Here is a 21,887-nt window from a genome sequence, read left to right on the forward strand (position 1 = left end):
TGAAGGCAAAACCATCCATATCCAACTCAGAATGGTGCTTTCGTTCATTAAAACCCTACGCTACCAATCCTCTTTTGTTCTCCTCTGCATAACTCCTGGTGCAACCTATGCTTTCAGATTCATATCCAAGCGAGAATGGAGCTATCTACATTTGATAGTCTGCGCTACCAATCCCCTTTTGTTCTCCTCGCCATATCTCTCGGTGCAACCTCTGCTTTGAGATTCTTCCTCCTCGTCCTGAAATGTCTGTACGTTCTCTTCCTTCGGCCCTCCAAAAATCTGGCCAAGTATGGAAGGTGGGCAGTCATAACTGGTCCCACGGACGGCATCGGCAAGGAGATGGCCATGGAGTTTGCCAGGAAAGGCCTCAATCTTGTTCTCGTTGGCCGCAACCCTGAGAAGTTAAACAAAGTGTCGGCTGAGCTGAGGGAGGTAAACTCAGCAGTAAAGCTTAAGACTGTTGTAATGGATTTGAGCGACGAAATTCAACTAAGGGTTTTGATAGACGCCGTTAAGGACGTCGACATGGGTATTCTTGTAAACAACGCTGGACTTGCCAACGAAGACCCTGTACACTTCCACCAGCTGGGAGAAGATACTACGATGAAGATAGTAAATGTCAATCTTGTAGCACCGACGATGATCACTGCCGCGCTACTTCCGGAGATGCTCAGGAAGGGACGTGGCGCCATAATCAACGTTGGATCGGGGTCAACGGACCTCCCATCATTTCCCTTTTACTCTGTCTACGCAGGAACCAAAGGGTATGATCTCCCCACCATATATTATTTTGGATTAAATTCGACCATAAAAAATTTTAAACAATTTGATGGAAGGTATGGGATGTTCCGTAATATTTCTGAAAATATGAGATTGAGTAGGGGACTTACCGAGGAGGTTGATCTTCATAATAGAAATTATTCTTGTTTGTACGAACGGATAACGCGGACAAGGTATATTAAACCATATTAAATTAGATTACCCAGAACCAAATCTTAAGGCCATTAACGCGTTACTCATTTAGGCATAGCAATACCTTGAAAAAAAATGCAATTCGCTTAGAACCTGTATGTTATATTTGAGATGGCCAACCAATAGGTATTAAAGATCCTACTCGAATTTCATATCAAATTTCAAATTTCATAATCCTCTTTTGTCATTTGAGAATTGATATGTAATATAACTTACTGGTTATTATCTTTGTCTGGTTTATTCAGGTACATAAAACAATTTTCAAAGAACTTGCATATTGAGTATAAACAGCGAGGTATTCATGTTCAGTGTCAGGTTGGTTTGTCATCGATTCTGAACACTTTTCTGCTCTCTAAAAATCATCTTCTATATTTCTATTTTTTACTCCTTTTTACCAACTGTTTATTTCCAAAATTCAGACACCGAAACAAAAAATTATCATGACGCCGAAGTTCCCTCCTATTTACTTATTGACTTGACTTTCATTACGTCGTCCTCTTGTAATTTTTTTTCAGACTCCAAACTTAGTTGCAACAAAGATGGCATCAATGTTTTCCTGTTCATTTTTTGTGGCAACTCCGTCTCAATACGCGTCTTCAGCATTGCAATGGATCGGTTACGGCTGGCACTGTAAACCATACTGGGCTCATTCCCTCGCGGATTATTTAGTAGGTACCTTTTTAACGGAGAATGTGATCAATTGGGCGACTTATCGGATTATTAACAACATAAAAAAGAGTGGTCCAGAAGACCAGAAAATGTGATTTCACATCAGCCCTTTGTCAGCCATAACAGAGGAGCAGGACAGCCCCCAGGACACCTCATACTCTAGGCCTCTACTGTCCGTTTTGTTCCGCAGTTGAATTTCAAGAGTTTCCGATAAAATTGTTGATTTCTGTCTTCCGAATTAAAAGTTGTCTTATTATTACTTTTTGAGTGGCTGTTCTCTCAACGGTATCATATGGAAAATACTAGAGCAGGCCTGAGTGGCGAAAACATAAAATTACAAGTCCACAAAAGAGTTTAACATTTATCTGTGTAATAATAGCAACTTCTGTGGTAGAGACTAAAAAAAGACGCAAAACAGAGAAGAGGAAGACTTGTGAGGCAAGAACGAAGTGGGGACATAAACATCCATGCAATTTGCAGCTAGAAAGATACGGTCAAGAATAAAAATAATATAAAAAAGAAGTGGGGTGAGAAATGACAGGCGAAGTTCACTGGTGGAAAACAGCGAGAGGAATAGTAGAAAGAAAGATAAATGAGGGAGAGAATATTGAGGGAGAAGAAAGCTATGCACGCGTGAGATAAACTCAGATTTAGATAAATACCGCATTGGCCACTCAGAGACATAGCGAGAATAAATAGTAGAAAATGAGGTAATGTAACGCGGAATCATAGCTTAGATACAGAAAGTCAACCTGGCTACTGCAGTGGACCTTGTTTGGGTGTCGCCAAAGAGACCGATAGTGTTGTATATTTTTTAACCGAAAAGGAGTAATACAGGCCTGTTGGTCTTCTTCCATTAATATTCACGTTCTGTATGGGCATTGCTCTTATTACCTGTTGGCCTTCTTCCATAAATATTTACGTTATTTTTTCTGTGCGCCAACTGTCAACTGATCTCTTTGTTATTCTGGAACTTTTATGGCAGCAGTCGGCGCCATCATCATTGCACCGCTGCATTGAAATAAAAACTTCTTCCTTTAGAAAGTGACAAGGCAAGACGTATAAATCAGATTATCACGTGAATTAAATGCTGAGACCTCAGAAATTCTATGAATTACTTTATATTCTCTTACAAAGTTTTAACGAAGTTAAGTAGGATGGAAAGAGGGGTAGGTGAGACTCTGAGACAAGTCTTTGGAGAGAGAAGTTGTATATTTCTATGCCCTGCCAGTTAATCTAACATTCTCGAGAGTATCTATATTTGCTGAGATTATACAGCTAATTTCCTATGCTGGATACTTCCAGAGTTACATAACGAAGCATTGATTTTTTAATCAAGTGACGATAAGTAAAATACTCAACTCCTAAACAAATTTACGCATTAAACTCGATTCCATCTTTTTTCTGATACATTTACGCATTCGTGGATTTCCTAATTATTCTCAACAAGGTTAATAATTTATATTTCATTATGAAGTACATGAATAGTACTTTAATGGAATATCAAGGCCGCCAATTTCATTGAATAGTACATGCATCCCTCGTGTTTTATGAGCAGTAAATGATGCAGATGCCGACCGGCCTCGGCCACGGGATTCTGCCGTAGCGAGTACGGCTCATAATCGGCGTAAATTAATTGAGTAGTTGTCCGCTGATATTAATTATAAAATTCTTTCATTTAGGGAAAAACATTTTTCAGTCATGAGTTACTGCGCCGCGCGCTTATTACTATTTTCCCCCTTAAATTTCTTGCGAACACTTATTCCATAGTATGTAGCCCATACCGTGCCAAAGCAGTTTCTTTGTGGAAAGTATTCTTGAACGAGTCTCTGCAACCGTGTCAAAGGACCCTTGGAAACGACTAACCCTGTTCATAAACTACAGTTTTCTTTTTGTTGAAGACGTCTACAGCCACTGAATTGCACCTTTAACATAATTCAAAGTTCGAAGTTTATGGTGTAATTCATTGTACCCCTTTATGGTGTCTAGACCATATAGACCTCATTATAAGTTATATTTATAAAACGACAAAGTTTTGATAAAGATATTTGACGAATTAACCAGGTACAAAATGTTTTTGAGTGAAATGCCAAATAGGGTTCTCAGGGAAGAAATCGATTGATGTATCCTTAAATTTTACCTTTAATCATTCTTCAAAGTTTCAAAGTTATACTGATGGACAAGTGCCCGGCACAGTACTTAGAGTGGATCGATACATCAAATAGTATCATCCTTTTCAAAAATCCTTACAAGCTAAACAAAAAGACACATAAGCTCCAAAGTCTGAACAAAATCAACTTCCGCAAGCCAAATAGACAGACAAAATCTCAGTTGACGAACGCGATTGAATTAATATAATTGACCTTTATTACGGCAGGTAGACATTTACACAAGGGAATCATCAGCTAGGGCTCTTCTTCTGCCTTCTACTGAGACCGTAAGATAATCGCCATTTGTTCAAGAGAAAATCAGGGACCAATTTCACGGCAAAACCCTGAAGATTGTGTGGCCAGTAGGGCATGCACTGATGCTCAGAACCGATTCGATCTGCCGAGTAGCGAGCGAAATTTGACGGAGATGGAGTAAAAAATGAGGATTTCTTGAACGCCACCATTTTTGTTGCGACATATAGGGGAATCTGTAATGGAAGTCCCATCAGACAAAAAAATACCCCTTATGAAAAAAAATCATCCCTTTTACAAGAACTGAAGTAAAGAACTCTTGAAGAATTCGGAAATTTTCAACTAGCTTAACATCTACTCCTGAATTTAGTGTGGCACAACGCGAAATATATACCAGAATTATAATGAGGACAGAGAGAAAATAGCCCAGACTATGACTTAGTGAAATATTTACGTTTGAAATGATTTCTTACGAACGCTAGAATCAATTCATTACTCATAGTTGCTCATCAGGACGCCATGAACGTGCATGAATAAGACAAATGCGTAGAAGAAACTTGACAAACCTGGCACTGAACATCGATTCCAATCTGTTTATACTCCACATGTAGATTTCTTGAGAGCTGATGTACGTAGCTGGTAAACAAGGTACCGTAAGTTTCAAAGGTATTATTAACACGGTGATCAAACGACCTATTTAATTTAACATTAAACCCTCTACTCGCAAACAAATTACGGACAATAAAACGGAAAGCCGAACTGAACTAATAAGTAATCCTTCCCATGGTTTTGATGCCGCAATTGTAGACATCTTGGGAGATGCTGTAAAAGCCGGTAACAAACCAAGAAGATACCCTGAGTTTAAAAGGTACATTGAACAGGATAATTCATTGCCTTATTTGATATTACAATAAAACTAACTAATCACAAACAAACAAAACGGAAAACAGTACTAAAAAGTGATCTCTCCCAGGGGTTGAACGGCCCATGCGTAGATTTCTTGAGAGATGAACAACATAGCTGGTGAGCAAGCAATAAGGTACCCCAAGTTTCAAAGTTACTATTAACAAAATATTGCATCGACTTAGATGTAAAATAAAACAACTAAACATAAACTAAAAATAGCCAAACTGCTCTAATAAGTAATCTCTCCGTGGGTTGAATGGTTCCTCGTTAATCAACATTTTACTAAAGATTCAAATTAAGCTACCAAGCCAACAACTAGAAAAAGCGATAACTATAAAAATTTGGAACCGAGATTGAAGTTAGATTAAAATTTCTAAAGGGATAAAAAAACTTACGCCTTGGTCGCTGCGTACACAGAGAAGAGAGGGTGAGAAGGGATAACAGTGGACGACCCAGAACCGATATTCACAATAGCTCCTTTCTTCCTGGACAGCATGAAAGGTAGCACAACGGAGGTAACGGTAGTCAAGCCTTCGAGGTTAACCCTAACGATCTTCTTCCACCAAAGCTCAGTATCCTCGTGAAGGAACGTCCCATAATCGTACGTCATACCAGCGTTGTTCAACAGCAAACCCACGTCGAGAAGGCTGATCTCCTCTCTCAGCCGTTGAACTCCTTCCGTTAGATCACCGTCCAAGTCAAGGACCACGGTTTTGATCTGCACTTTGGGATTTTCTGCTTTGATAGAAGACGCTACTTGGTCGAGTTTGTGAGAGTTTCGGCCAACAAGGACGAGACTAAGGCCGCGGCGAGAGAGTTCAAAGCTGATGGCTTTGCCGATGCCGTCAGTTGAACCTGTGACGACGGCCCACTGGCCGTAACGAAGAAGGTCTCTACGGCGGCGAAGGAAGACGACGTCCAGCCACCGGATGACAGAAAAAGTGAAGTTTAGCGTTATGAGAACGCCGCAAGATGAGAGGAGGAGAACCCACCATGGTTGCAGTTTCAGAGTTTCTGAGATGGAGAGTTCCATCGTTTCCTTGACTCAACAGTGTAAAGAGGAGGAAGACGGGCAACTTCCCTGGTAGAGAATAGAAAAAAACCGAGTGGGGACATTATCATCCATGCAATTCGCAGATAAAAAGAAGACGGGGTCAAGAAGAAAAATTATATTAATTAGAACTGGGATGAAAAAGGATAGAGGAAGTTCACAGGTGGAAAACAGCGAGAGGACTAGTTAAATGAGAGTCCGAAAGAGAGAGAATATTGAGAGAGAAGAAAGCTATCCACGTTTGAGGTAAACTAACACTTAAACCAATACCGTATTGGCTTTGCAGAGACATACTGAGAATAAATAGTTGAAAATGAGGCAAGGTAACGCGGAAACATGGCTTAGAGAGAGAAAGTCAACCTGGTTATTGCAGTGGACCTTATTTTGGGCGTCGCCAACTGAGAAATAGCGTTGTATGACTTTGTATCTTTTTAGCCGAAAAGGAGTAATACTAGTGCATCATCGGTAAAGCCTAAAAAATGGAAAAGACATGTTGAATTGAGGAGAGAGAGTAAAGCTAGACGGAGGAGGGAAGAGAGAAGGAGAGAGACGACGCAAAGAAAGGAAGAGAAAGAGAGAGGGGCATTTATCAGTCTGACTGAACATACGCGTCAACTTTATGTTGTGTTGTCAGTGAAACAGTACCCATCTCTTTTCTGCAGGGCGTTTAGTTTTCTATTCTGGAGTCTAGTAAGCATATTTCTCATAAGTTATTCGGGAAAATTTTAATATTTTCATTCGGTATATTTTCACAACGAGATTGATATTCTTGTGACAATAACTTCGACTTAAATGCGACACAAGTCTATCTTCTGTTCAAAAGGTTCTCTATTGCGACGGCTTCCGTCATGTGCACTCATTTAATGCCTTCCGTCTTTGCTCGGGCAGGGATTTAAATTAATATTTAATTAAGAAACTCAATTCATATTACATTTTGAATTAAATTCTCAATAAGGCAATAGCCAGATGGATAGACCGAAAGAACCCAAATTGGGATTCGTGGACGGAAGACGAACCGTCATCAGTCCAGTCCATTTGCAAAATGGATCCCCAGCAAACTAATATATGCCGTCGAAACCGAAGGTGGATTATGAACAAAATTTGGGGTTACTAGAGTTGGTCGTGCGGTGTGGTGCGAAAATTTGCACAAGTGTGCGAATTTTCGCACGCACAAAATGGCCTGTGCGGTGTGCAGTGCGCTTTTGTGCGGAAAAGCGCACCGCACAGCGCACTAATTCGCACATTTCGAAGGATTTTTAAGGGTTTTTTAAATGCGATTTGGAAAATTAAATAATTATGTTTAATTCTTAGTATAATTGGTAAAATTACTATGTTGAATTATTAATATAATTAAGAATTAAAATTACTATGACACGGCGTCACCGTCAAACGGCGGGCCAGGGCGGCGCCGCCGTGTCCCCCAGACGGCGGAGCCGGAGAAGATGGTGGCCGTGAAGGCGGCGAACCCGGTGGGGATGGGGGGGGGGGCACGGCCGGAGGAGGGGGGGGGAGAAGGCGGCGGGCGCCGGGAGAGAGAGAGAGAGAGAGGCGGCCAGGAGGAGGGCGGCGGGTGGAGGCAAAGGAGGGCTGAGAGAGGCGGCGGGCGAGGGGAGGTTGGGGAGCGGGGGGCAGGGGAGGGGGTTGGGGACGGGCGGAGGGGGCGCAGGCTCAGAGGAGTCATGCAGCACTGGAGACAGGAGAGGAGAGGACTTAGAGGAGCAGCCGACTGGGGCAGCAGCGGGCAGACGACTCATAAGGGGGAGCAGCCGCGGACTCAGCAGGGGACAACAGCAGAGAGGAGGGGGGGGGGGATGGAGGACGAACTAAAAAAATTCGCACAGCTGCGAAAATCCACACGGCACCGACAGCTGCGCAGTGTGCGAATATCGCGTGCGGTTCATCGCACAACCGCACTGCACATCTGCACAACCGCACATCCGGGATTCGCTCGCACGGTTTGGACCATCCCTAGGGGTTACTAAACTGAATAGTACGTATGAATATTCCTATTTATCTATGTATATCAGTGTCTTGAATATATAAGGATATTTATTTATCAATATCTGCAAATATATATGTAACTTAACATAAATTTTAAAATGTAATAAGTTAAGTGAAATAGAAAAAACTGTTATAACCAAAATATTCGTCAAATGATATTTAAAAATGAATTCAGGAAAACTGAATAAAACAGTTCAAACCATAAAAAACGGAAAATATGATTATTTTTAAAGTCTTGATGCATCTGCATCAACTTCAGATGCTTCTTCCTTGGAGGGCAGGGAAGTGAAAAAAAATCGTAAACACTATATGAATCATTTGCCTTTACTTGATCATCACTTCCAGAATAAACTGAGACTTAGATGAGGACTAAAATCAGCCCTAAAATAATTAAATTGACCACAGTCAGCTTTAGCTCCAAAATAGACTGTGAACTTCTACATTCGGATCACAAACATTTGAGGATATGTTTCCATGCTGTTTCGTTTAAGGTAATAAGGGTAATAGCATGGATGTATAATGCATCAATGCACATAATAAATAATAAAACTTTGCTAAGAGACTACAAAGTATTTATAAAAATGTAATTTGGGCCCTTCTTGATTCCAGTTCAACCAAGGGTGATCTTTCAAAATCTAACATATGTATCATCCTTGATAACAACAAAGGCGGTGAGAGTTGGAAAAAGAAATAGATAGAAATGGGGAGTCAAGAGACATATAGACACAACAAAATGATGGAGAATATATATATATATATATATATATATATATTGAGAGAGAGAAAGAGAGGGAAAGAGACTGAGAGAAATATACAGAAGGAGACAGATGGAATGGAAGAGATAAAGGAAGAGAGAGAGAAAAAGTCATAGAGAGGGAGGGGACGAGAGATAAAAAGAGAAATATAGGGAGATATTTTAAGGTTTTGTGGGCCTAATTCACTATTTAAAATGGTTGTTTTTGTCGGCAGAAATCAAAATTTGACTAGAACAAAACTATAAATAATAAAATGATGATATCAACCAATGTGAAATTGATTCAGCTCTCACTTGGTTCCTTGGAAGAACACCTTCAAATGGTTCATATATTCAACTTCAATACGTATCCACATTATCATTTGAATGATTGATTTCCACTTAAATCTCTTCAACACCTCTTGAAGATATGGTTGATATTGTCACCATCTAGTCACAATAGAAGAAGATAGTTTTTATCAGGGAGAGACGAATGGGAGCAATAGGAAGAGGGGAAAGCCTATATTGACGGGCACTTGAAAATGGGTGCCCTCAAATTTATGCTATTTTGTACATTTTCATAAAAGGCCCTCATAACTTATGCCCATAACCATCCAGGCTTTTGTCTCAATCTAGTAAATGATGTTAATGGTCCAATAGTGTTTATTGTGGAACCTTATAGACTTATAATCTAAAACTTAATTTGACCCTATCGTGGGTTCAATTTTTAGCTCGTGGGGTGCTAAGTTACATATTGTGCACTAAAAGATGCGTAGGAGTAAATGAGTCATCTCATGGAATCCTCATTGTCTGCGCTAACATATATGTATTATAATTGATTCACTCAAGTTTTCTAAATAATGTAGGGCACAATTAACTATCAAACCCTAATTATCATTTACAGCATTACTTAGGCATAAAAATATAATTGGAGAATGTCTTCTACCATATCTTCATGAAAGTTTTTAGGTAGATTAATTCATCTTCTTTGTTGAGTCAATCTTAATGTAGCCACGAAGTCCATTTCTTTAGGGTCATTCACACCTAGTTGCGCAAGATAGAGATCCATGTAAAACTTGACAATATTTTCAAACAAAACATAGAGACCCACAAATTCTCTGACCGATTTTTCTGCCAGAAAAACATGTAGATCGATTCCTATTCTCCCAAAATTTCCACAGTATTTTTGCTACAACTTTTTAGTTGTGCAGATCTTTTTTTCCATCTTGTTTGGATCTTCTTGAGCTACATAATATCTTTTGACAGATTCTACATGCCCAAGAATATTCAAATATCTCTGCTCATGCCTATCATACTCCTTATCTTCTATTTCATATTTTTAGTCTTTTTTCCAATATTTTCAATTGTCTTTTCATTGTAATGTCATTGTGGATGACCCTAGACCTTTAGTGGCCTATATAAGGCCCATTGTACCTTTGAAAGATTATTGTTGAAGTATTTTTTTCTCTTTGTCACATAGTGCTCTAGTACTTCTAAAATCAAGCACAACCTCCTTGAGAACTTAAGGGCTGGAGAAGTTAGCTGTTTGGATTCAAGACTTGGCTGCTTCAAGTAGAAAACGTATTCTGGATTTAACTCATATTCCTATGATTTCGTACACTAACCATCATTTGCATTATCTCTGAGGCATAACAAAGATAATTGGAGAACGTGACACGGCCTTAGTACACGAACAATGTAGGGACACGTCTTGAATCCACAAGCCTCTCTATATTTGAAGCTGCAAAGTCCTAAATCGCCAGAACTAGCCTTTCCAATCATTGAGTCCACAACTGGGTTGTGCTTAAGTCCACAAGCACTAAACACTCTCTAATACAGAGAACACTCAAAGGTGAGAAACATGAGTTTCAAAAAAAGTAATTCACTAATAATCCTTGAAGGGTACATTGGGGACTTATATATGCCACAACAAGTACATGGTCATCCACAATGGTAGCACTCATAAAAAGACAACTCAAAAACATTGAGAAAAATAACTCAAACAAGCTAAAATAAAAGATTAGCAGCCCAATAGGCTTGACCGAGATATTACAAATTGTGGGGCCTTTAGAATTCTAAAGGCCCCACAATTTGTGCATCTCAATAACATCCCGATAAGATAAAATATAAGATACTCACCTCTGACAAGGTGTAGCACATATAAAATATGTGATATTCTACATTATCGGTCAGAGAAGAATTTGGCAGAGGATTTCATCAAAGAAAAATTTGGTAGTGGATTCTGGTAGAGAAAAAACTTTTAAAGGGTTCTATAAGAGATAAAATCTGTTATATGACTTGGTGGGTCTCTAGGTACTTTGCATATCTTATCAGCTTCTAGAAGGATCTCCTTGTTTGGCCAGCAGCTGGAAATGGGCCTCAATAGGTGAGCTTCTCGGCTACATCAGAATTTCTTTTGCAATATCTTCACTATAATAGACAAGTAATTCATTGAGTCGATCTCCTATCATACCAAGGGTGGATGATCCCAGGTTTATCCCAAGGTCACACTTGTGGACTTATTTCTATGTATGAACTCTAATTCAAACCCCACGATTTGAATTTCATAAATCATAGTTAAAACATGATCATTCATCCGCAAGATGTCTCAAGTGTCTCAAGTCTTAGGACCACTTACATGAAATTGATATAAATTAATGACTGGTATTTAGGTGTAATACCATCCATGGATTCATACATATCATTTTAATAAATTCATTCACAAGATAGCTCTTATGGCCATAATATCATTTGTACTTACCATATAAGAAGGATTAGGTAGTATTATTTTTATTTTTTAAAAAATGATCTCCATCTGAAATATCCTTTGAATATGAATATTTAAAGCACATCTTTAATGGATATAGAAAACTATATAATGCAATTATTATGGTTCATTTAGTCATCACATATATTGAAATAATTTATTATAAACATTGCAAGAGAATAGTAATAAACACATTTATTCAATGAACTTAATATTGACACATATCTATATGTGATTGACTTGAAAGCCACAAAATATCTATGTGAGAGACAAAAATAGATTGTGAGAGAGGGAGAAAGAGAGGGATGATAGATAAGAGATAGAGGGAGTCATAGAGAGATATAGATAGAGGAATATAAAGATGGATAAATAGAGACAAAAAATAAATAGATATGCTTAGAGAATCTATGAATGACTTCATAGTTCATTTGTTGGATTTGGACTATGACGCGTTGGAGATAAAGTGAGTAAAAGGCAGGGACAGGCGTATGTCACCCATGTTAGGGAAATTCAAGTTGGTTCCCAATAACATGAATTAAGATCATAAAATGTCATATTCTAATAGTATACATATGTAACAAATATTTTATGCAAAGTTATCACAAAGTTCAATGTCTGAATCTTATGTTTGATATTCGCATCCAAAATTCAAGATGTAGGAAGATCCCAATTTCCTGATGAATATTATGTGTCCGTGAAGTCATCACATATCCATGTCATGTTTAAGTTCATTGAAATGAATGATTATTCATTTTGATTCTTATGTCAAGTACTTCAATACACATGATGTTTAAGTGAATTATGATGCGATAAAGTATGGTGATCACTAGTATCTAAACATATATTCTTGATATTTTAGTTGAGAGATAATAAATAAATATGGATATCAAAAGATCCATGAAAAATAACATAAGCAAATCCTACTTACATGATAAGTAGGGCTGATCTTGTTGTCAGTAGTGTAGAGACACTAAGCAGAAATGGTGGATGATACTTTGGAAAACAGTTTACTAGATTGATGTCCACAAAACCATGAATAGTATTATATCTAAACATCAATTATATTGATTCGTATCCACAGTCTTGGAAGTGGTCCTTATACTTGTGATACCAATGAAACCGTGTGGATCAATGTCTGTATTTTGAATATGACTTATAAGTTATAATCATAAAATTTAAATAGGTCTTAGCTCCCATATGGTAGGAATACTGAAGTTAATTTGAATGGTAAATATGATATCGTATGATCTCAAAATAAGAGGATATTCACACTAAATCAAGTTACATTAGACAGTTCACGAGGGTAGCAGATATGTTGGAAATGCACTTTTTTTGATGTTCCCATTATGCAACATTACTGACTACATTTACGGATTAGGATTTGATAGTTAACCACACTCAAATCATTCAGGGGCTTGTGTGGACGGAATATTATAAATATTTAGTATATGATTATGGTAAAAGTTCCATAGGAGAGTCCAATAACTACTTTGTATATTTTAGAGCACAATGTATAGCTTGATCCAGGACATGTTGGAAATGTAGCCTGTCACTTTGTTGTCTATAATTCATTAACTTATCTATATATTGATATATTTAATTAATAAGTTTGCCTATAAAAATTATTAGACCATTAAAGTTTCTAACTAGACTAGTGCATAGGATTTGATGGTCACACACATAAGACCCAGGGAAGTTGGTGGTTCTACTTAAATTGTAAGGGCTTTTAGGAAGATGCCAACCATTTTTGGCCCCCCATTGTCTTCTTCCTTTCTCAATAACCATCATCTCACTTGTGTTTAGATGACGGTGAGAAGATCTACAAGATTGCCAAGGATTGCAAAGAAGCTCTAGAGGTTGCACACATGAAAGGTTTCAACAACTCTTTCAAGGAGCAAAAGGAGAGTGGAACCATTTCCGCACCCGGAGATGTGATCATCTAAGGTTCATTTTATCATTTCTAACTTGATTTTTCCCTTTATACTACATGAATTTTATTTCAAGTAGTCAATTAAAATCCTAGGACCCAAAAGTGATATTAAAATAAAGTCTTATATAATTTTCATTGAATATATTTCACAAACCTCCAATATAGCATGCATAAATTTAATTTTCGACATCATTTGGGGTATTGTTTGCCATCAGCAGTAGCCAGATTTAGCAAAAATTGCCTCCATTAAAGTATTCAAACATTTCCATAATATTTTATTTTAAAGTTTCTCTTTACTTAGTAAAATGATTGCATGGTGTGATGATAAAGTGTGAAATGTTAGAGAGGTGGACATAATATAGGTACTCCTATATGTTTTGCGACTGATAAAGTTGGAATGTGCGATTGATTATGTGCGACTAGTGATCATGTGCCATTGATTTAGTGGTGAAGTTCACCCCAGGATCATCTATTTGGGAGGACGGACTTGGAGGTAAACTAAGATACAATTTTGATAGGGAGGAACAATGAAACTTAGTGAGGACATACTCTAAGATTACAATAAAATATATGCCCATCAGGTAATGAAAACACTGCCTAGACCAAACTTAGAAGTTAGTGGGATGTGCTTCATGAACCATGAGTGTTGGGGACCAAAGAATGGTCAGAAATTGGAATCAGTTGTAAGTTAAATGAAATGGGTGCTGAATAATATGTATTCTTTTTGGTGGGGGTATATACTCTAGATTATACTAACCATATGGATATTCTGATCCCCACTAGCAGATATTTTCTTCTCCTTATATATTTTTGAAGGTGGTATGGAGAGATATCCACACGGATGTATAGAGAGAGACATAGAAATAGATAGAGAGCAAGATAGACAGAGATATATAGAGAGAGTGGGAGTGAGAGATAGAGATAGAGATAGAGAGAGAGTTCAAGACAGAAACAGAGAGAGGTAGAAGGAGAGAGAGAATGATAGAAATAGAGATACAGACATAGCGAGAGAGAAAGAGAGAGGTAGAGGAACATAAAGAAAAAAGGAGGGAGAGAGAGTCAAAGACAGATACAGAGAGAGAGGTAGAAGGAGAGAGGGAGAAAGATAGAAACAGAGACAGAGACAGAGACAGAGCAAGAGCGAGAGAGAGAGAGAGAGAGAGGCAGAGGAACATATAGAAAGTGAGAGAGGGGGGAGAGGGGGAGAAAGAAAGAGAGGGAGAGATAGAGAAAGAGAGGGGGGGAGAGAGAGAAAGAGAGAGGGGGAGAGAGAGAGAAAGAGAGAAAGACAGAGATAGAGAGAGGCGGTGAGAGAGAAAGAGAGAGTTAGGGAGGGAGGTAGAAAGAGAGAGAAAGGGAGAGAGGGAAAAGGAAAGAGAGAGAGGGAAAGAGAGAATGAGAGATAGGAAGAGAGAGAGAGAGAGGGAGGGAAAAGGAGAGAGAAAGAGCAAGAGAGGGGAGAGAGAGGAAGAGAGAGGGAGAGAAACAGAAAGAGAACGAGAAATGTAGGGAGAGAGAGAAACAGAGCCAGAGAGAGATAGAGAGAGGGAGAGAGAGATCCAGGGAGAGAGAGCGAGTCAGAGACAGAAGGAGAGAGAGAGGTAGAGGGAGGGACATACATAGAGATAAATAGAGAGTGAGAGAGATAGAGAGAGAGAGAGGGACATATAGATATAGATATAGATAGAGATAGAGATATGAATATATATTTAAATATATATAGAGATAGAGATAGAAATAGAGATAGAGATAGAGATAGAGATAGAGATAGAGAAATATAGATAGATATAGAGATAGAGAAATATAGATAGATATAGAGATAGAGATTGAAATAGAGATGGAGTTAGAGATATATAGATAGATATATAGATTGAAATAGAGATGGAGATAGAGATAGAGATAGAGAAATATAGATAGATATAGAGATAGAGATTGAAATAGAGATGGAGTTAGAGATATATAGATAGATACATAGATTGAAATAGAGATGGAGATAGAGATACATAGATAGATATAGAGATAGAGATTGAAATAGAGATGGAGTTAGAGATATATAGATAGATATATAGATTGAAATAGAGATGGAGATGGAGATAGAGATAGAGAAATATAGATAGATATAGAGATAGAGATTGAAATAGAGATGGAGTTAGAGATATATAGATAGATATATAGATTGAAATAGAGATGGAGTTAGAGATATATAGATAGATATATAGATAGATATTGAGACGGAGATAGAGATACATAGATAGATATAGAGATAGAGATTGAAACAGAGATGGAGTTAGAGATATATAGATAGATATATAGATTGAAATAGAGACGGAGATAGAGATACATAGATAGATATAGAGATAGAGATAGATATGGAGATAGAGATATATATAGAGATAGATATAGAGATACATAGATAGGTATAGAGATAGAGATAGAGATGGAGATGGAGATATATATAGAGATAGATATAGAGACACATAGATAGGTATAGAGATAGAGATAGGGATGGAGATGGAGATATATATAGAGATACATAGATAGGTATAGAGATAGAGATAGAGATGGAGATAGAGATATATATAGAGATAAAGATGGAGATAGATACAGAGACAGAGACAGAGGTAGAAGGAGAGAGTGAGAAAGATACAAATGGAGATAAAGACAGAGCGGGATAGAAAGAGAGAGAGAGAGGGAGAGGAATAGAAAGAAAGAGAGAGGGAGAGAGAAAGAGAGAGAGAGTGAGGAAGAGGAAGAGAGAGAAAGAAAGATAGATGGAGAGGGAGAGAGAGAGTGTGTGTGAGAGAGAGGATACGAATGCTTCTTTGAAGACTACTAATTCATCTCTGAACCAAAACATCGTCACTTTTCTTTAAGCGATAGAGACATATTTAGAATAGGGATTACCATATCTGAATCTCATTTCATAGTGGCATTGAGCTGTGGAAGTTATCTTGCTCCAAGACGTGCTGGTGGCACAGATCTTCAATGGCTAATGATTTCCCCTTAATTTCAACTGCCAATTTCATGATCACCTAAACTTCAACTGTTGAAAGGTTAGTGCTGGCCAGTTTGAAGCATTACTATATGCCATTCGTGATAACTATGCAAACAAGCAAAGTATCCTTTTTTGTCTTCCGTATTCACCTGGGAGGAAAGCACGAGACACAAATGTGACCTTTTTTGTCACTCTTTTTCTCCGATCATCCAAAGAACAACAAAATAACTCTGGCCCGCATTTTAATTTAAGAGTTAGTGGGCCCAATAAATATAACCATAAGGTGATATAAGTGTGAAGGCAAAAACATCCATATCAAAGAACGACTGTATTCCTCTTCATTTTTTGTGGCAACTCCATCTCAAATAGTGTCTTCATATCTGCAGTGGATCGGTTATGGCTGGCGCTGTAAAGCCCACTGGACTTATTCCCTTGTTAATTATGTATTAGGTGCCTTGTTGACGGATAGTGTGCTCAATTGGCTGATATGGTGGATTATTAACAACATAACAAAAAATAGTGCTCCGGAAGACCAGAAATGTGATTTCACATTAACAATTTGTCAGTCATAACTGGGGACCAGGAAAACACGCTGACACGTCATTCTCTAGGCCTTTGCTTTTTTCAGAAGTTTAATTTCAAGATTTTCCAATAGCATTGTTGATTTGGGGCCTCTAAATTAAAATTTGGCGTATTGGTACTGTTGTGTGGGTGTCTTCTCAACCGTATCATATTGAAAATACTAAAGCAGGACTGAATGGAGAAAACATAAATTACAATTATCTCTATGGAAGAATTATTCATGTAAGATTGATGAGAAAACATAGCTTTATATAGTTGATGCCTTTTGTTAGTTTGCATAAAAATGAATCAATGAGATAACCACATGCCATTCTTAGATGACCATAACCTACTGTTTCAAGTAGTGTTTCCTCATCCAATGCTTGATATTGGATAAGGATATTGTGATGGATGCGGAACCAGATATCGGAAATAGATTAATTTTTGTATTCATTTTTTTATATCCAAAATTTAATATCTGAAACCCCCTAATTTCATTCGAATATCAGACTTATATCGGATGGTCGAACGCTCACTCACTCTCACGCCTGACTGATGTACCTGCCACACACTTCAGCGATGACACTTGTTGAAGGCGGGAAGAACTCCGGACACTCCATGCATCATCACCACTACGGGGGACTTCTCCGAGCGACCCTGCACATTGCCAGCCCAAGCGACCTTCTCCAAGCACCTCCTAGGTACACTCATGTATTTTTTCTTTTCCTGCACCATGGGCGTGGCTTAGAAGGATCCGAGTGTAATTGGGATATTTATGCTCGCTACACGCCTATAAATGCTCATAAACAATTCATTTTGATATATAAAATCCCCCTTGGGTGGCGTACAGGGCACTGCTGGATCAGTCTACGGGCACAACCTCAGGGTTTTATGTACCCATCACCATGCATTTTGCCAAAATGAAAAACAAAATTGGATAGTCGAACACTAGTTCCATGTCAAGTGGACATCAATACTGATATATCGATGATGTGAATTTTTCCATTAGTTTTCTGAAATCCAGTTTAGCATGCTCTGATGGCTACAATAATTTGAGGTCATTAAATATTAATGGACACCAGATTTTAATAACCATGTATCTTAGAATGATCAATATATGGACAACACGTCTAACCTAGTATAAGTCTAATATCCTTTTAGTATAAATACAAGGCCCTAAATTTTTTTTGGATTTCAGAAAGATAAGATAACATTAGCCAATGTTTTTGAAATGGTATAAATACATTCTATTTAGGAAACATAACTAGAGTATACGATTATATGTTTTAGTGCTTTTAAAAGATAGTATAATTGTATGATGTGAATATGATATTACCTTAATCCTCTCTTGTTTTCTACATTGAATGGCTTCTGAAATAAGGAATGAAAAGGTATAAATACAAGGCCTTACCACAATTGTGTATTTCATAAGCATATGATGAGAAAGCCATATGCGAAAACAAGTGACAGTGGAAAAAACTAAGAAGGGAATTGAATTGGTGTTTAAAATATTACTTTGTATCTTCTTCAAAATTTCGTATATATTTATGAGAAGATTAGAGGGTTTACCTTTAATATTATTAGATAAACATTCACCCCTATTACCACAATGAGAAAAATGTTTTACCTTTGTTCGAGAACCATCCTACTTGGTTCCATAATCTAGCCAAAAATATTCACTTATACTTTGATATATCTTCAGCCATCACCAAAACATCGTCTAGGTAATAGATCAGTCTTTACTCCTTGAGTTTTTATCTAATAACACAATATAAAGATCTATAGATATGGGAAGTATTTAACTCTTCCCTTTGATTATTCCCCATGAGCACTTTTTCCTGATATTGTCAGTTTGTGATGTTTTCCTAATGTTTCTTGTATGTGGGCCGCGATGTATAAGCGGCCTACTACATATAATTTTTTTTAATCCCTGGTATGGACCCATTACAGCCTAAGGTTTGGAGTCCTTTCTTTAGAAGTGGTGTCAAACCCTAACAGGACACATGGCTGCTGGCCGAGGAGAAGAGAGGAGATTAAGAAATCAAACATGGTATCATATCACAATGGAGTGGTTCTTGAATGAGCTCTCCTACGCCTTTGGTATCATATTGTTTCAGGTCATCTAACTTGTTCTATTCAGCCGAAGCATTCCAGGAGCTTTGGTGATTATCCTGCCATCTTATTTCAAGAAAGTATTCTGAGTCATTGTACTTGGGCACATTTGGTGATTGTGCACTTGCATCTATCATATAGTTCCAAAACAACATTTTAGGACTTCATACTTTGTGCCAGTTAGGTGATTGTGTACTTGCTTGTGGTTCCCCTGATATTATAGAAGGATGGAGTAAGGTTTGTTGCGATCAGTAATGGGGAAGAACAAGGAACCATATGGAGTTTCGACATCAGTTGAATCTAGTGGCGAGCATGCTAGAAGGACGATGGTATTTCCATGATAGACAGCTCAATTTTATGGGCTGAACATGTTTGAATGAAAAAATGGTAGAATTGGCCTTGGAAGGTCTAAGACTAGCAGATCATTTGAAGGCTGAGCCACTTCCCAAAACAGACCCTTGTCACAAGACCCATAAAGCAAATGAGGCCCTAATTTGATAGTGGATATTGGGCACAGCCATGCCTGATATTAGGAGGGATTTATTAAATATTGATATTGTAAAGGAGTTCAAATGAGTTTCATAAGTATAATGCAAAAAAACATCATCCGTGGCACATATATGAGTTGAATACAAACGGTGCCTATGCCAGACTTGAGAGGATAGTTTATGATAATGCTTGGTGGTTGAAGGGCATGTAGAGGGAGATGGATTATCTCTGGCCATGTCAACAAGGGGGAAAGGAATATATACTCAATCATTGACTAATTGTATTTCTCATGGGCTTTGATCTAATATATGAAAACATTAGAAGTCTACTTCTTCATTGGGAGAAGGAACCTACTCTGAAAGAAGCCTTAGGAAAATTGATGGAAGACGAGGATTGTCTTAAGACGCTACCGGTAGCACCTACAAGTAATTCCTGCATTTGTGACAAAAAGAAGTGAGACTCAGCCTTATCTAGGAGAAGCTTGGTCACATATTGTCCAATATGGGAGGAATTTATGCTCCGCGAGATGATCCACATGAAGCCTTGTGGTGTGCCAACCACAAGAGGAAATGACGCATAAATGAGAACTGTAGGAAGTTGGCTTAGAAAAATAGCAGGAACTTTAGAAAGGTTTTGTGGCTCTCCGTGGAACATGACCCAAGTGACTCTTTGTACAAGAAAGGGAAGACGATATTTTACAAAGGAAAGTAAAAACTAAAGGAGTGCGTCAGGGTATGCTTATATCTACATCTCTATGGAAATAAGGTGAGATCATGAAACCTCATGAATTTGCTCATATAGAATGGATTATGGATTCCAGTGCAATAGAACATATGTACCCAACTGTTAGTTGCTTGTTGGAATATTCACCACCCAGTGAGTCACGCAAGGTAATTACGACTATGGGGGACTTCTATCTCTTGCAGGAGTTGGCAAGGAAAAAACTATTGGAAAAATTGGATGTTGAAGGGAGTTCTGCATGTGACACATTGGAGGACACATCACTTATCTCCACAAAAATTGGTATGTGATATGGGATGGCATTTTGTGCTGGAGGATCATAATTTCTTTTAATATGGAAATGTTTCCAGGAGGAAGACTTCATCTTTTAGAAGAGATGGAGGTCTCCTAATTCTAGGTCTCCTAATTCTAGATTATCAATTAAAAGGAAGGAATACTTTGACACTTATGTCTCATCTCTAAATCTGGATGGAACAATGGACATTAGGTTTTGTTGTTGCATAGGCACATGGCCATCCTCCATTTTAACTTTTAAGAACTTGTTTTCTGAAATTTTTGACATGGTAACTATTAGTGACAAATTGTGAGAAGCTGGTCAATTGGCTAAGCACAAAGGTTCATCCTTTGAATATTTGAATGAAGGTTGTTTAAATCTATTTGATTTCATACATAGTGATGTATGGTGATCATGTCCTATGAAAATCTTTATGGGTGTAGATGGTTTGTGATTTTTGTGGATGACTCTGCATGGGTAATGTGGTTATCATTGTTGAAATGAATGATAGAGGCACCTTAGACTGTATTACAGTTTTGTGATGTGATTAGTAACCAATTTGGAACAAAGATCAAGCGATTTTGATCTGATAATCCCAAGAAAATTTTGATTTCATTATTTAAATGAAATTTCAACACGTATGGCATTGTTCATGAGTCTTCATGTGTCATTACTCCTCAACAAAATGGGTTGATGAAGAGGAGAATTGGCTACATTTTAGCAATGTCCAAAGCACTCTCTTCTCAAGCCTAGATGACAAACGCATATTGGTGGGAGGTTGTTATTACAAGAATGCAACTTATTAATAGAATTCCAGTTAAGATATTGTGTTTCTAAAGTTTGATGTACCCAGTTGTACTTAGATAACCCAGGGAATCAACTTCGCACTTGGTTATTATCCTATGTTCATGTGGACTTAAGGAAACCTGACCCTAGGGCACTCGGGTGATGGCGCACACCATCAAGGATCACCGAAAATGTCGTCTGTGCCGCCGACTACTGTCATCGAAAGCTGGGTGAAGAGATGCTCTATTATCCTGTTTTGATTTTCGTTATTTTTCCAAGTCGTGTCTCGTATTTTCTTCGCAGTCGTCTTGTTTTTGTCGCACTACGATGCGTCCCGTGTCTTTGTTTTGTCGTCGTGGGAAATGGGCCTCCCTTTTCCCCCTTTTCCTATTTTATTTTATTTTAATTCCCATCTATGTGTAATGGGGGGCCCATTCTATAAGGGCCCCCTAGTGGACCCTAATGGATCAGTCTCCCCGTTGACCCACTTAGGGGGCC

The 21,887-nt window shown here is 38.0% G+C and overlaps 2 protein-coding genes across 4 annotated transcripts; one reads left to right on the forward strand and one right to left on the reverse strand.

The window, feature by feature from the left end:
• LOC144716282 (very-long-chain 3-oxoacyl-CoA reductase 1-like) lies at positions 1-1,903 on the forward strand. 2 transcript variants are annotated; one of them, XM_078591394.1, is made up of 3 exons: positions 1-764; positions 1,218-1,287; positions 1,488-1,903. In XM_078591394.1, the coding sequence occupies exons 1-3, from the start codon at positions 136-138 to the stop codon at positions 1,734-1,736; spliced, it is 948 nt and encodes a 315-aa protein (XP_078447520.1). In that variant the 5' UTR covers positions 1-135; the 3' UTR covers positions 1,737-1,903. The 2 variants fall into 2 exon arrangements, with proteins under 2 accessions (XP_078447520.1, XP_078447521.1); XM_078591395.1 differs by having other exon boundaries at positions 1,218-1,267.
• A 2,022-nt stretch (positions 1,904-3,925) lies between these two features.
• Positions 3,926-6,237, reverse strand: LOC144716225 (very-long-chain 3-oxoacyl-CoA reductase 1-like). Of its 2 annotated transcripts, XM_078591321.1 has the most exons (4): positions 6,162-6,237; positions 5,345-6,030; positions 4,610-4,679; positions 3,926-4,279 (listed from the first exon to the last, which is right to left on the reverse strand). In XM_078591321.1, the coding sequence occupies exons 2-4, from the start codon at positions 5,980-5,982 to the stop codon at positions 4,043-4,045; spliced, it is 945 nt and encodes a 314-aa protein (XP_078447447.1). In that variant the 5' UTR covers positions 5,983-6,030; positions 6,162-6,237; the 3' UTR covers positions 3,926-4,042. The 2 variants fall into 2 exon arrangements, with proteins under 2 accessions (XP_078447447.1, XP_078447446.1); XM_078591320.1 differs by lacking the exon at positions 6,162-6,237 and having other exon boundaries at positions 5,345-6,148.
• Between the last annotated feature and the right edge of the window lie 15,650 nt (positions 6,238-21,887).

Source organism: Wolffia australiana, chromosome 20 (genome assembly GCF_029677425.1).
Source record: "Wolffia australiana isolate 7733 chromosome 20, ASM2967742v1".
Lineage (NCBI taxonomy): Eukaryota > Viridiplantae > Streptophyta > Magnoliopsida > Alismatales > Araceae > Wolffia > Wolffia australiana.

What these genes read in the sequence shown, in the direction of transcription:
- LOC144716282 (XM_078591394.1), top strand. Translation starts at nt 136, where the DNA reads ATGGAGCTATCTACATTTGATAGTCTGCGCTACCAATCCCCTTTTGTT. An exon ending in GTCTACGCAGGAACCAAAGG is followed by an intron (nt 765 to 1,217) that starts GTATGATCTCCC and finishes TGGTTTATTCAG; the next exon opens with GTACATAAAACAATTTTCAA. An exon ending in GTATTCATGTTCAGTGTCAG is followed by an intron (nt 1,288 to 1,487) that starts GTTGGTTTGTCA and finishes ATTTTTTTTCAG; the next exon opens with ACTCCAAACTTAGTTGCAAC.
- LOC144716225 (XM_078591321.1), bottom strand. Translation starts at nt 5,982, where the DNA reads ATGGAACTCTCCATCTCAGAAACTCTGAAACTGCAACCATGGTGGGTT. An exon ending in GTGTACGCAGCGACCAAGGC is followed by an intron (nt 4,680 to 5,344) that starts GTAAGTTTTTTT and finishes CTTGTTTACCAG; the next exon opens with CTACGTACATCAGCTCTCAA. An exon ending in GAATCGATGTTCAGTGCCAG is followed by an intron (nt 4,280 to 4,609) that starts GTTTGTCAAGTT and finishes CTTCCATTACAG; the next exon opens with ATTCCCCTATATGTCGCAAC.